This window comes from Lepidochelys olivacea (genome assembly GCF_965140295.1).
Source record: "Lepidochelys olivacea isolate rLepOli2 genome assembly, chromosome: 25".
NCBI classification, from domain to species: Eukaryota; Metazoa; Chordata; order Testudines; family Cheloniidae; genus Lepidochelys; species Lepidochelys olivacea.
Window position 1 is genome coordinate 16,541,934 of NC_140435.1, and position 14,837 is coordinate 16,556,770.

The window sequence follows — 14,837 nt, forward strand, 5'->3', positions numbered from 1 at the left end:
CCTGTTTGTGTGCAGAGGCGCCCTCCGCTGGCTCTTTGCTGGCACTGCAGGTCTGTGCTGGGATAGATGTGAATGCAGAAAGTGCCCGGCTCCATTCAGAGAGAGTGAGAACTTGCTTATTCTGGCTCCCTCCATGCGAAACACACCATCCGGAAAGGCAGGAGCTTTCCTGTTCCCATTCCCACCCCCTGTCACCCCTAGGAGAGGCCCAGGGGAAAGGAGCTGTGTATTTTCTTACAGAAGGGAGTCCCGCAACCCCTGGAGTCCCGCAACCCCTTGTCTCTAACATTGTCCAGAACAGAGGATGGTGATCTCCAGGACCCGCGTTAAGGATGAAGCTGGAGAATCTGCCATGCCAGGCGTCCCCCTGGGCAGCTGGGGAAGCAGCAGGAAGACTCGAGAGGTAAAATTTATGGAAGCCTGTAACAGAGGATGTGCAAAGAGCAGCCCGGCTAGACCCAGACAGCTCAGCCTTGTCCGTGCTCTCGGGGATGCCGGAAGGCATAGGGAAGAGTCCCATTCGAACTGGAGATCTCTTTATTGAGTGATTTCGTCTCCACCCAAATGCCACAGACCCTGGGCCCAGCATGGACTAAAACCAGACCCAATTCATCTGTACAACCCTCTGCTATTAACCCCTTCCTGCTCAGCACCAAGAATAAACCTCCCAAGCACTAACCTCCCCCCAATGCAGCTCTCTGGGTGGGAAACCAGGACAGGCTGGGAGGCATCGGCACAGCTGTGTGTGAGGAGCCCAGGGCTGGGCTAGCAGGGGGCTGCGGGGTGTGATTTATGAGCAATAAACTCAATGAACAGAAGACCCCCTGCTCCCAGCTCCCCATGGATTGGAGAGGCGACCCTGGGCCCTGCCAGCTGGTCACCCCTGCACGCCAGCGGGAGGGACTCGGCCACCCCCACTCCCCACCGTGGCTCTGCCCTAGATGCAGGTCTCGCTGCCGGCCATGCGACGCTCCTCCAGCCTTTGCAGAGCCTGTGTGAGCGAGCGCAGCTGCTCCGCATGCCGCTCGCCCATCGCGCCCATCTGGGCCTCCAGCCTCTGCAGCTGAGCCTCCTGCTTCCTCCTGGCATTCCTGTAGGCCAGCACCAGGGCGCTGCGGAGAGAGGTGGACTCAGCAGCAGGGACTTGGCTCGCGAGATGGGGCAGGAAAGGGAAGTTGCTCTGGGATCAGCTGGGGCGGGGAGCACAGGGAGGTGCAGAGCTCAGGACAGGCTCAGGGAAGCCCCTGGGGTGTTTCTGGGCCTTAACCAAAGTGCAGCTAAACCCCTCTGCTGGGTGCACGTTGATTGATAATCTCACCCAAACGGCCTGCTGCAGACAGAGGCTGCTGCCTAGGGACTAGCAGGGGGCTGGGAGCAACTCGTGGCCCTGGGGTCTACCCCTAGCCCTGGGAGGGGATTGGGGCCCGGTGGGTTAGAGCTGGGGCTGGGAGCCAGGACTCCTGGGTTCCATCCCTGGCCCTGGAAGGGGAGTGGATTAGAGCAAGGGGCTGGGAGCCAGGACTCCTGGGTTCTACCCCTGGCCCGAGGAGGGGAGTGGGGCCCAGTGGGTTAGAGCAGGGGGCTGGGAGCCAGGACTCCTGGGGTCTTTCCCCAGCTCTTTTGCAGATGCCCTGTGCGACCTCGGCTCCATTCCCACAGAGACCTGGGCTCTGCCCTTGTCTTTACCAAGCACTCGGAGCCGTTCAAATGAGGCGTCGCCAGGTTGCTGCCCTCAGACCTTTCCCCTCGGGGCGCGTTGCCCCAACTGGCTCCTGCAGACACCGGACAAAGAGCTCCCAGGCTGGGCTGCAGCCCCAGGAGAGTGGCGGGAGGGAGCCCTGGGACTGGGGCTGTGTGGAGGAGGGGGTGCAGGGGCTCCCAGCAGGGCCTTGGGATTCTCCATCCCCACCTGTGAGCCTGGAAGAAGTCTCTGGTGATCCCGACGCACTGGGCCTGCTGCACCCGGCTGGTCGCGCTGCGGTGCTCCAGGGAGGCCGCCAGGCCCTGGGCTTGGCCCCTCAGCTCCCTGCTCCTGCCACGGAAATGAAGGCTTGAGGGAGGATGTCACAGATCCCATGGAGAGGGGAGGCCCCCTTCCTCGCACACTGAGACTGGATTTCCCCCGCCCCCTCCCCTGAGATGGGATCCCCCCAACCCCAAAAGCATGGACCTTTCCCCTCCCCACAGCCGCTGGCTGAGTCTCCACTGCACTGCGCCCAAGAGCTTTCCACTGTGGGCCCCCGAGCTGGGCAGGGGCCCCGATTCCTCCACCCAGCCTGTGGCCCCCGTGCAGTCACTGACGCTGCCAGGGCTGGGAGGGGGTGGCAGGGACATGGGGCACCAGCAGATGGGTGGAGGAAGGGGCTCTCCACGGAGGGAGAGGGGGTGCTCACCGGGCCAGCGCTCCAACCAGCTCCAGCATCATCGTCTCCCGATCCAGGGCAGCCTGGGGTCTAGCAGCTTCTGCCTCCCGTCTCCCGACGTCCTGGAGAAACCCAAGAACAACCCCTAAGCTCCCCCATCACCATACAGCGGCTGCTGGGACGGGGCCCGGGGGCACCTGACAAACCCAGCTCACAACCTCTCCGTCAGCTGGGCTCAGAACCCACCGGCCCCCCACTCCCGGGAGGGACATCGGGGTCACAACGGCCTCTCGGCTCCTTGTGAACCCGGCAGAGGCACTGATTCTCGCCTGGATCCCCCTTGCGGGACCCCCCACCCTGTCCCCCGGGAGGGGCAGATCCCCCACTCCGTGGGGCCATCTACACCAGTGCACAATGGGTGTGAAATGCCCAGGTCAGGGGCAGAGCTGCTCTCCCTTTGGGGTCCGTGGCTGCCTCATGGGCCAGGCCCCAGGGAGTTTCCCTTTTGTTCCTGCGTTCCCCTGACCCCGGCCACCTCCAGGTACGCCCCTCTTCCTCGGGGTCCAGTTGGCCGTGCCTCAGGGCCCCCCTGCCCTGCTGTGTCTGCAGGCGGGCGGGCGGCGCCCAGCCCCTGACGTACCCCGAGGCAGCTGCTGCAGCTGGTGCTGTCTCCACTACTGCTGCTCCCGGAGCTGGGGCGTCGGCCCCGCTGCCCGTCCAGCTCCCCCTGCAGGTGTTCGATGAGCAGCAGGTGGGCGGCCTCCTGCGCCCGGTGCGTGTAGGTGCAGAGCTCCAGGCCTCGCGTCTCCTTCTCCGCCAGGTGCAGCTGGGTCTTCAGATCCGCCATTGACTCCTGGGGCCAGAGGGAGGCGCCGTCAGGGAGGCAGAAGCGAGCGGCTGGCCCTGGGCCACGGCGGGTTCCGGCTCCCCAGGCCTGGCCCCTCCGGCCCGAGCTAAACGCAGGGTCCCCAATAGCTGAAGCAGATCTCCCGGCTCGTGTCCCTCTGTGGGGGGACAATCCCGCCACTAGAGGCCCTCATGCCCCACGTGTTGTGCTCCCCCCAGCCCCTCACCCCACCCTCCGGGCTCCCGTTATGGCCTGCTCAGCAGTTACCCCATTAATAATATTTCACAAATGCTAACCAAGCCTCGCCACCCTCTGGGTCCCTGATATACATCGAGGGAAACTGAGGCACAGTGAGGGGACATGCATTGCCCAAGATCACCCAGCAGGTCTGTGGCAGAGCCAGAAATAGAACCCCGGAGTCCTCACACACACACACACACACACACACATTCTAGCCACTAGACCTCTCTCCCCTCACAAAGCCAAAAACAAATCCCAGAAGTCCAGCAACCCCCTACCCTGACCTGGCTCTAATCACTAGACCACACTCCCTTCCCAGAGCCACAGACAGAACCCCGGAGTCCTGGCTCCCCGCCCTGCACTGTGGCCGCTAGCCCAGCCCGTCCTGCCCCGTGCCTACCCTGATGGCCACTAAGTCGTGCAGCAGCTGTGGTTTTTCCATCTTTGGCCTTGGTGTCTCCCTGGGCAGGACCCCCCCTGCGACCCTGACGGCCTCATCCAGCTTGGCCTTGATGGCGTCGTTACTCTGGATCATGGCACCGGCAGAACCAGGCGCGGCCTGGCAGCCCAGCTCCAGCAGGGAGACCTCCACCGAGGCCTGCTCCGCCCGCAGCCGCCGGATGTACTCGTGCAGAATCCCCTCCTCTGCCCCTCCGGGCCCCAGGGCCCCGGGGCTGGGGGTGCTGCTGGGACAGAGAGGTGTCGAGAGCAGGCTGGGAGAAGAGGGGGAGGGGCCCAACAGCCCTTGGATCTGGGTTGGGGGCTCAGGGTCCCATTCCCGGAATGGGGGGGCGGCTCGGGGGCTCACAGTCCCATCCCCTGGGGTAGGAGGCTGATGGTCCCATTCCCTGGGACTGGGGAGTGCTCAGGGTCCCATCCCGTTGGATGGGGGAGCTCTGGGGTTCAGGGTCCCATCTCTGACTCCTGGGGTTGGAGGCTGCTGGTCTCATCCCCCGGGACTGGGGCCAAGGGGTCCCATCCCCCTGAATGTGGTGGGGGGGAGGATCCAGGGCTCAAGGTCCCATCCCCCTGGACTGGGGGCTCGGGGTCCCATCCCTCAGGGCTCAGATCAGAGTCTTGGGGCCCATCTCAGAAGCCCACAGCCCCAGTCCCTGGACAACCCTCCCATAGGAGCTCTGCTACCTTTCCCATCCATGGGTCCCAGCCCGGTCCTGCCCCGACCCGGCTTCCTCGCCCTCAGGCTCCGCTCTCCCCAGGAACCTCCTGGCCTCGTCCAGCACAGCCCCAATCCTGCCACCGGGGCTGTTGGGAGCGCGCGCCCCGGGCTCTCCTAGAGCAGGGAACAAACTCATGCTGGTGCGTCCTCTGCTGGCAGGGCCCCCCGCTCCTGGCGGGGTTGGAGTCCAGGGCAGAGCCTGGCACAAGGCAGCTGGTTCCCCCCTCGCCCCTGGGGGCGCCGTGGAGCGATGGGCTCCCCCCACCGACCCCTGAGCTGCCAGCCCCACAGCGAGGGGCGTTTGGTGGCTGCGGGGTCAGAGGGGACCAGCTGCAAGGACTCACCTTTGTCCAGGGCATCTCCCTCCTCCACTGGCTCCAGCCAGGGCCCCAGCTTCACCCCGGCCAGGGACAGCAGCACCTCGTAGGCCTCCACGCAGCGCTCGCTGCCGGGCCAAGCACAGAGAGCAGCCTGAGAGCTGGCGGGGCCCCCAGCCCCTTGTAACCCATCCTGAGCCCCCCAGGCCCTCGCACCCCCTCCTGAGCTCCCAGCCCCTCGCACCCCCTCCTGAGCCCCCCACAGCCCCTTACGCACCATTCTGAGCCACCAGCCCCTTGCGCCCCCTCCTGAACCCCCCAGGCTCTCGCACCCCCTCCTGAGCTCCCCAGGCCTTCGCACCCCCTCCTGAGCCCCCCACAGCCCCTCGCACCCCCTCTTGAGCCCCCACAACCTCTCGCACCCCGTCCTGAGCCCCCCAGTCCCTTGTGCCCCTTCCTGAGCACCCCCAGCCCCTCACACCACCACCCCCAACCCCCGGAGCCCTTTGTGCCCCTGCCCCTCCCACACAGTCCATTCCGCCTCCCGGCCCAGCTTGGCTCCTCTCTCCCCATGGGGGGAATCCAGGCGCGGGTCCCGGGGCCGGGCCCCTCACCTGTATTGCGCGGCCAGGCGCAGGGCCGTGCTGTTGGACTCGTGCTGCCCCAGCAGCATGCTGAGCCTCTCCGAGTGGCCCTTCCACTCCTGCAGCGTCCCCGAGAGCAGCTGGTTCAGGCCTTTGAGCCTCTCGATGCACCTGGAGCAGGAGGCGTGGCGCTGAGAATCCAGCTGTGACCCGCACCAAGGGGATCGGACTGGATGGGGCAGGGCTGGCTCCTCGGGGAGCCCGGAGAAGGGCCGGTTTATAACCCACCCAGCTCTTCCGCATCCCCAAGTGATGCCCGACCAATACACCTCCCGTGCTATCTACACATCCTCCTCCCAAAGGGACCCTCGCCACCCGTCAATGCAGCTCTGGAACGAGCCCCAGGGGGTGCCACCGGACATCCTGCAGCCCTCCCCAGCCCGGAAATTCAGCCCAGGACTCCCCCTTCACCCCAAGAGGAGGATGTGCCAAATACTGGGGCCATGGCGGCATTTCATTGTCACCATTCTCGGGGGGAAGGGGTTGCCCATTAGAGCTTTGGATGTGAGAGTCTGAAACTGTATTGTCTAGTGCTTAATGTAGGGGACTGGGAGTCAGGACTTCTGGGTTCTATTCCCAGCTTTGGGAGGGAAATGGGGTCCAGTGTTTAGTGCAGGGGAGGGGAGTCAGGACTCCTGGGTTCTATTCCTGGCTCTTCTATTCCAGGCTTCCTGTGTGACTTTGGGTGAGTCACTTCGCCTTTCCGTGCCTCAGTTTCCCCTGCCTGTACCTGGGGGATGATCAAACTCATTGGTGCAGAGGGGCCAGGTGCGAGGCTGCCCTGTCCAATGGGTAAAGTACTTGGCGAGCCTCTGCCCTCACCCTCGCAGCTGCTGTGTCCGAGCTTCCCACTCCCTGACGTGGCTCTCCGATGCTGGGGGGCGGTGCTGGGGGAACAGGCGGCAGAGGTGCTGGGTGCTGGAGCAGCTCTGAAAGCACCGGATCAGGCTCTGGGCCGCGGCAACTGGGTCCTGCAGAGGGCACTAGCGGGGATGACAAACCCAGGAATGAGTCTGTGCCTGGCGGAGGCTGCGGGTGGATGTAAGGACTCCTTGCAGGACGGCGACAGGCCTAGGTCCCCAGGGGGCTGGGATAGGGGCATGCAGGTGACACCCAGGGTGGGGCATTAACAAAGCTGCGGTTAAACATCACAGCAGGGATGGAGCTGCCTGCTAGAAGCTGGTGTCACAATCCACGGCCACCTGGGACCAGTGCCCACAACCATCAGTGGAGACTGGCCCAGCCTCTCTCAGCTGAGCCGAAGGAGTAAATCCCCTGGCTGCGAGAAGCCGGCTGTTGTAGTCGCTCTGGCCAGCCCCTGGAGGGAGACATGGTCACACGCCTGCAGCCCATGTATTACACCCCCTTGGCTCCTTGCCTGTTGCAGGTGATGCACGCAGGGCCTGATCCAAACACCCTGCGGTCAGCTGGGGATTCTTTCCATCGGCTGCAGTGGGCTTTGGAGCATGCCCGCAGCTGGCTGGCAGCTGCTCATCCCGGTCTATGGGTCGTTCCCGGCTCTGAGCTTGGCAGCCACATAACCCAGCAGCCTGGGGAGCTGCGACCCGGCTGGCATCCTGACCCCCCGCAGTGAGCAGGACCTAGCGGCATGGGACGGAGAAGCAGCACTGAGACCTGGCGTTGCACTCACCTGGAACGGCCAGGGATCCCCTTCCCCGCCGGGGCTGACGGACCCCCTGGTGCTGACAGTGTCACTGGCAGATGCTGAGGGGCTGCAGGGCTGGGACAGTGTCTCGATTCGGAGCAGTGAGTCCTGCAGCTCCTTGACCTGAGCAGAGAGCGGCACCCGTCACTCACCTCACATGGACTCAGCGAGCCATAGCAAGGGCTGACTGACAGCAGCGACCGGAGTAAATCCGGAGTAGCCCCATGGAAGTGCGGGGGGTGAGTCTGGATTGCACCCAGGAAATTAACAAGCCGAGTCCACACAGATCCCAGACCTTGTGAAACCGAGGTCCTCGCATCCCAACACGGACTCTGTGAAATCCCTCCCTCCTTCAGTGCCCCGTCACCCAGCCCCCTTCCAGTGGAATAGCTCAACAGGCTGAGCAGAGCCCTGCTTCCTGGGGGGCCAAGAGCTCCACTGCCAGGGGGGTGGCCCAGCCCTTCATCCTCTGGAGGCAGGTAATGCGACTCCCATGCATTTTGCCACAAGATGAGAAATCACGGATCCAATGCATCAGGTGTGTGTGGAACAAAACGGCTACAAAGACACAGGCTTCCCCACCGCTTGAGTTCTAGCTTTGTCTGCTTTGTTTACCAGGGAGCACCCCCACCTCCCATGGAACTCTAGTCTACGCCGCACTCAGTGACATCTACTGGCTGAATAAAATACTTCATCCGATGAAGCGAGCTGTAGCTCACGAAAGCTCATGCTCAAATAAATTGGTTAGTCTCTAAGGTGCCACAAGTCCTCCTTTCCTTTTTGCAGATAAAAAGATCACCCATGTGGCCATGTGCTTGGGGCAGTCGGGTTGAGACCTTCCCAAATGAGGTCCTGGCTGCCCTGCATGGACAGTGAAATATCCACTGCACTAGTCAGAAGACCTGAACCTACCACCACTGGCCAAGTCCCTTTTCCCGCAGGGAGCAGCACTGCTGCCCTGCCCCCAGAGGTGGCTGCATGTCAGTGGCAGGGGATATCACCACTGTCATACACACCTTTCTCTGGAGCTTCTCCCGTTCCTCCTGGAATGCTTGCAGGGTGACCTTGGACCTGCTTAGCTCCTCCTCCTTGCTCCCTAGCGCCACCCGGAGAGCCGCATTCCTCTCTGCGTATGTGGCTATTTCCTTCTTGATCCAGCTCACGTCCTCGGCTGAGAGCCCTGGGCTGGCCTCGCTCATCTTCTCCCCCGGCGCCCTGGGAGCTGCCTTCCAGGGACAGCTCCTGTTGTCCTCCGGGAGTCCCGCAAAATCCCCCAGGCCTCTTTCTACCTCTTCCAGGGTCTGGAAATGCAACACACACACACACACTCATCCCAGTCACCCACTGAAGCTACAGTCTCTGCATCATGCCAGGAGTCCAGAACTCTCCCTAGGAATTAGGTCTGTGTAAGGCACCTGTCACCTTGGTATCTAGGCTTCATTGAATCCCCACCACCTCTGGTTCCAGGCAATTTAAACTCAAACCTCGCAGATCAGGGGACTGGCTGGCTCAGGAGCGTGGGGAATGGGACACGGGGCCTTTTTCCTCTATGGGGCGCCTGCTCCAATCTGCCCCCAGGGCAGGGGAACTGGCTGGCTTGGGGGGGGGGGCAGGGAATGGGGTGCCAGGCCTTTTCCCTCTAGGGGGCACTGGCTCCAAATCAAGGGGCGCTTGCTGGCCTCTGTGGGGTATATGCAGGTGGGTCTCGGTGCACTTCCACCTCAGACACCATCACAACTGGCTGTAGCTGCCCTCCGTGAGTACCCTCTGGAGAGGGGACTGGCCAGGCCCCAGAGAACCAGCTGCCCGTCCCCCAGCGGGGTCCGGGCAGGACAGAGCTGGGCCCCAATGCCAGGGCACGTCAGGGTTGCTGCATAGAGAAGGCAAACCCCGCCTGTCCCAGCCGGGGGAGGCTGAGAGCCCAGGCCAGGTGTTTGGAAGGGAGAGGGGATGGTGGCGGTTAAGAAAGGGGGGGAGGGAGGTCTGCTCACCTTGGCTATCTGGGCCCACTCCTCTCCCACCACGCTGGGGCCGCCTGCGCCCGTCTCCCCACCAGCACTGCCAAGCAGCCGAGCCTGGCTCCGCCGGGAGAACACGGCATTCTCCAGAGAGGCCACAGCCTGCTGCAGATCTAGGAACACGTCGGAGCTGCCTCCTAGCGGGGGAGAGACAGGGACGAGTCGGGGGGAGGGCTGGTGGGGCTCATGCCCCTTACACCCTCAGGGATCTGGGCTGCATCCCAGAGGGGCTGCTGTAAAGAGGGACAGACCAGCAGGCTGTGGCTCCCCTCAGTGCACAAGGGGACGGAGCTCCTGGCACCGACTGCCTGCGTGGATTTAGCAGCAGGCCCACCGCCGGAGCCCACGGCAGGAAGAGAAGCGCCCATGAGTCTGTACCACCAGGAAGCAGCTGGCAGGCTTTGCCCCAGACATGGCATCCCTGTGTTCACCCCATTCGATCATGACAGTCCCTCCTGCCTCCCTCCAGTCCCATCCCACCTCCCCCGACTTCCACAGGCCTGTGCACTGTTGCCTGGGGCTGGCGTTGCAGTGATGCAGGTGGGCCAAGGCAACGCAGCAGCATCACGACGGGATGAACCCGGGATCGGCGACCCTAGCCGGGTTCGTACACAATAGGCAGCCTGCGACTTCTGGGACCCAGGATCTGTCAGGAATCTGGTGAGAACGGGGCCCCTGACGAGATGAAACCCTTTCAGTGATAATAAACCTTGTCAAGAGCTCTTCCCACAGCAATCTCAAAGTGCTTGACATAGCAGGGGTGGTACCATTTTCCTCATTTCACAGCTGGGGAAACTGAGGCATGGAGGGGGGAAGTGACTTGCCCTGGGTCATTCAGCAGGCCAGTGGCAGAGGCAGGAATAGAACCCAGAAGACCTAGGTCTGCCCACTAGACCTTATTGCCTCCAAAAGGCGTGGGATAGCTTGGGACAAAATATAATGAACCCCCCTTTACCTTCCTCCATGCAGCCCATGGGGAATGGACGGATGGCTAAGCTCCAGGGCCTCTGCACACACCTGGGAAGGCTCGCTGTGTATTCGGAGCACTGGTCTGAATACTCATCTTCCTCTCTGCAGGAAATCAAAGCCAGAGGATGCCTGGGGAGAGAGCGGTCGACTCCACTCCCCCGGAGACACGGCAAAGGGAGCAACTGATGTGAGACAGCTGAGTTCCAGGTGCGAGTGTAGCCACCTGAAACCAGCCCTCTAAGACACCAATGTTTTGTTGCCAGATTAATATTATGCCACTAAGAAACAGTGACATCTAGTGAGCACCTGGATTAATAGCAAGCCTCTGTTCCCAGAGCACGTTTAGTACAGCCTTGCAAAATTAGAATCGTGGGTTTTTGTTTTGTTTTTGTTGTGATGGGCGAGTAAAATATCAGGAGTTTTTTCATCATCATGGGACAGGAGGACAAGAAAATTGTGGATCTGAGCCCGTAAATGTTCGTGACAATTGGACAGCCCAGGTCGAAGAGCAGGGTTGTTAGAAAGTTCCTATCTTTTTTCCCCAGGGCTGCAGGAAAAGAAGAAGAACGCAAAGTCACTGCTAGATGAAGCCAGGCAGGTCAGACCACAGCAGCCAGTCCATAGCCTTTAAAGGAGGCCATGTTTTCAGCTAAAGAATCAGACACAAAGATACCCTGGTGACAGGCAGCGTACAAGACCCAGAATAGAATAGAATAGAATAGAATAGATGACAACTTCATTTTAAAGAGCATCTTTTCTACAAGCAGTGTCCAGAACTGCTTCACAGAGTTAGCTGATCCAGAGTAGCAAAGGGACAGAGAAACTGAGGGCTACCAGCCGGAGAGGCGCGGGCCTTTCAGATGAGAATGAGAGTTTTCCCAAGGGCAGAGAAGAAGGCTCTCGCGCACCAGGCGGGGAGCTAGGACGGACAGACAGAAAGGGAGCTATTGGTCTGAGGGAGAAGGGGAGTTGAGAGAGAGGCCAGGTATTGGCACAGGCTGGAGGGTAATTTCGAACTGACCCCTGGAATGAACAGAGTGGGGGAGGGTTTGAATATGGAGTGGAAGAGGGAGATGGGAAGAGGCAGGACACTGGGGAGTGGGGCCGTAAGGAGGCCACAGGGCATGCCATTGACAGGGCAAGAGGAGGCCAAGGCCTGGGCGAGGATTCATGGGCAATCAGTCCCAGGCCCAGCATGGCTGTACCAACCCCAGTCCTGCACTACCAACGGAAACTGAACCCAGAGCCATCCATAACACAGCACAGCCCTTTCCCACTCGCACTAGAGAGGGGCTCCATTAGCTGGCAGCAGTAGCGGGCTGTCATTCTCCGTGGGGAGCAGCTGCTCGAGGGGGACATAACACACACTTTGTGGATGAGTTACAGGAAGCCCAGCAGGCCAGAGCACCCCGTCCTACAAAGGGCTAGAGGCAGATGTGTTTATCCCCGCCTGGCATTGCTGCTCTATGCCACAACACCAACAGTGGCAACTGCATGCCCTTCAGTGCCCCCCTGAAGGGGCTCCTGATTCCCCAGGAGCTGTTGGCAGGGCCTTTAGGGTACTGTGACAAGCAGGGCAGGTACCTGGTTCTCCTCTGCTGCAGCTGCTCAGCCTTGCTGTGGAGCTGGGTGATGGTGACGAGCAGTGTGGTGATGTGCTCCTCGTAGCGCAGGATTGCCCGCTCGTCCGCCCCTGCTACGTCGGCCTCCTCCTCCCTCTCAGAGATTGAGTCCAGCTCGCCCTGCAGAGAACCCCGCCCAGAGAACCCCAGACATCTCAGGCTCCTTTCATGCCGAAAGATCTGAGAGCCCTGTACCGACCATGGCCCTGATTCCCTGCACCCTGTCGCTGACACCTGTGCAAAGTGCTACATTTGGATTCAGCTGTGTTTCTCAGTCACTTTGCACTGTAAACAACAGCACCAGGGGCAAGGCCACAGAGAACTGGGCGAAGAGGACACCCACCCACCAGTGCATTGCTAAAGCAGCCAGCTCTGGTGTGGAACGCATCAGCCAGTCTGAACTAGCTGCTTGATACAGCAATTTCTAGGACAACAGGAAGTAAAGAGTATGGTGGCCCGATGAAAGGTTTCAGGGAGACAGGAGGCCCCAAGCATGCAAAAGTCATGAACCTGTCTCCCAGTAATCCAGATACTGGTTTAAAAATCCAGAGATTTTACAAGTGAAACATTGGGGGTGTTTTATTCACCTTTCAGGTTTAGAACCTTTGGGGGTCAAATTTTCAAGCTTTTCTCCCCAGCCAGGAGGGCTGGGATTTGACTTTTTAAAAAAATTGAAGCTGAAATTCTCCCATAATCACTGGAGTCCAGCAGCTGGGGCTTTAAGGAGAAAAAATCAGCAAAATGACGGAAGCTGGCAAAGTCCTGTGTTGGAATGGGGCCAGGACACTAGGGGATGGGGGGTAACCCCTGAGTCCTGCCGAGAGTGGCATAGGATCTTTAATGACCACACAGGCTCGGGATGCCTGTTTCACACCTGAGCACCCCCATCAAACCCCCCCCCCCCCGCACTGGATCATCGGCGGTACCATTCAGCGCCATGGGCTTCGTTTGGGGGGCTCCCAGCCAACCACTGGGCAAGCCCACCCCTGCTTCATGTACAAGACCTGCCAGACTCTGCAGCGATGCAGTTACAGCCCCCGCAAGCAGCCTGGCTTTGGAAGCTGTACTAGGGAGATGCCACTCTCCTGTGGGGTGACATTCCCGCTGGGCAGAGAGGCCAGCCTGCGACCTTGGAGCACGTCAGCCCCGTTACACCCAATGCCAGGAATAAGCAGCTCCTGGTTACTCTCAGTGCCTCTGTGGCTGGTGCTTTTACAGGTCACACCATGCCCACCTGCAGCTTCCCGCCTGCGCCCCCTTTGGGCTGAGAGGGGCAGTGCAGCCCTCCATGGGTCATTAGCCAGCGGGTTTGTAAGCGTCTCAGCCAGCATGTAACCAGGAAAGGCTGGAGCTGCTTCCTGTTTTCAGTGGGAACAATGTCCTCCCCGCAGCAGGAGCGACATCAGCCCAGGGTTAGCCCACTGGCGCCTAGCGTGAGCAGGGAGCCCTCCACCGCCCTGTGCCAGAGCCCCCCACCGCACACCCTGGGCATGCTGGGTACCCCAGCGCTCTTGGGAAGGACGCTGTGCCCACTCTAGGGCCCTTTCCCCAGGGCCATACAGGATCCCTGCAGTGAGGGTAGGATTTCTGGAGGTGCATGCCCTTAAGATGCCACGCTCCTCCTGCAACCCCACGTGCAACTGGCTTGTGAGGAGCAGGGCTAGGTCTCTCAGTCCCACCCATGGAGCAGCTAGCCATTCCCCCCTCCCTGAGCAGCAGAGGGGGAGAATATGCAGGCCCAGGGCTGCAGTGGCAGCTGGGCTGTGACTGTGTGGAGGGGCAAGGGCCCTACAGGGTCATAGCAGAGAGCGAAAAGATGCATCAGACTGTCCAGCCCGTCCCCATGGCAGGGCAGGGTGGAGCCCAGGCTGGTGCACTGAGATCAAGAGCTCTGGCCATGGCTGAATCGCCCACAATGACACGGTGGTCTGTTCCCTGGGGGCTCCTGGTAGAGTCAGGCTGGGAGAGGGAGACAGGGGCCCAGGGCACCTCGTCCTTCCCCACTGCAGAGCGAATCACAGCCAGTCTAAACCCTGCGAGAGCAATTGCAAAGCCAAGCCAGACCCATAACCCTCCCTGCCTGCAAGGCGAGGCTCCCTTGCCCAGACCCCCCAGGAGCAAGCCACTTGCCTTCTCCATCCCTGTTCCTTTGCCCCTTTCTCCTTCCGCACGAGAGGAGCCACGTCTGAGGATCCGATCCCTGGGGCGGGAGGTTACAGTCACAGGAAGCAGCAGGGTCCTATCGCTTTGGTGAGAAAAGACAGGGGAGATAATCAGGCAATGCCATTGCACCCCTTCTCAGCAGCTGCTCTCCAAGACCCTTGGCCTAGCGCAGCCCAGCCACCTCTCAGACTGTCCCAGTGCGAGGAGAACATGGCTCTGCCAGGATCTCCCCGCCGTCTGTGCTGCTTCCCGGCATCCCGGCCCATTCCCATTTCCCGATCCTGTGTATATTTCCTCTCCCTTGTAAAACTTGGCTGCAGGCTCTGTTGCCCTTTAACTCTTGCGCGTCCCATAGACAGGAAGGTAGAGCTGAGTCTGTCCTGCCCGTTGCCTTCGCTACAGCCGAATGAGACGTAAACCTCTCTCTGGACACAGAGGAAAGTGTTCAAAAGATCCGGCAGGTTGAAAGGGCGCTGGGGATCGTTATAAAGTGTCCTGTATTGCTTGTGGTACTGTCTCACAGGGGGTGTGAGGTGCTCAGTCACGGAGGCCAGATAAGTGTCTAGTTAGAGGGCTGGGTCTGTCACATCTGAGACCAAGGGTTTGTCTGCCCTAGTCGGCAGAGCCCCCGAGTGTGGATGCAGCCTAGGCTGGCTGAAGGAGTTTTTCTGTTGGCGTAGGAAGCCCATCTCCCCGGACAAGGTTAACTACACTGACTGAGGCCCTCTTCTGTAGCATAGCTGTGTGTACACCGGGGTTTGTCCCCACCCCGACGGACATAGTCATGCCGACAGACTTTTCAGTGTGGACC

General features: G+C 60.9%; 1 protein-coding gene across 1 annotated transcript; it reads right to left on the bottom strand.

The window, feature by feature from the left end:
• Positions 1-218: 218 nt before the first annotated feature.
• USHBP1 (USH1 protein network component harmonin binding protein 1) lies at positions 219-14,245 on the bottom strand. The gene is made up of 15 exons (XM_084614502.1): positions 13,994-14,245; positions 11,826-11,983; positions 10,228-10,343; positions 9,246-9,409; positions 8,271-8,555; positions 7,240-7,377; positions 6,411-6,571; positions 5,559-5,699; positions 4,972-5,072; positions 4,594-4,741; positions 3,851-4,133; positions 3,004-3,216; positions 2,394-2,485; positions 1,910-2,032; positions 219-1,112 (listed from the first exon to the last, which is right to left on the bottom strand). Exons 1-15 carry the CDS (start codon positions 14,000-14,002, stop codon positions 938-940), a joined length of 2,307 nt encoding a protein of 768 aa, XP_084470628.1. The 5' UTR covers positions 14,003-14,245; the 3' UTR covers positions 219-937.
• Positions 14,246-14,837: the final 592 nt, after the last annotated feature.

What these genes read in the sequence shown, in the direction of transcription:
- USHBP1 (XM_084614502.1), bottom strand. An exon ending in CATGGGCTGCATGGAGGAAG is followed by an intron (nt 9,410 to 10,227) that starts GTAAAGGGGGGT and finishes CTCCCCCGCTAG; the next exon opens with GAGGCAGCTCCGACGTGTTC. An exon ending in GGGAGATGCCCTGGACAAAG is followed by an intron (nt 4,742 to 4,971) that starts GTGAGTCCTTGC and finishes TCCCTGCTCTAG; the next exon opens with GAGAGCCCGGGGCGCGCGCT.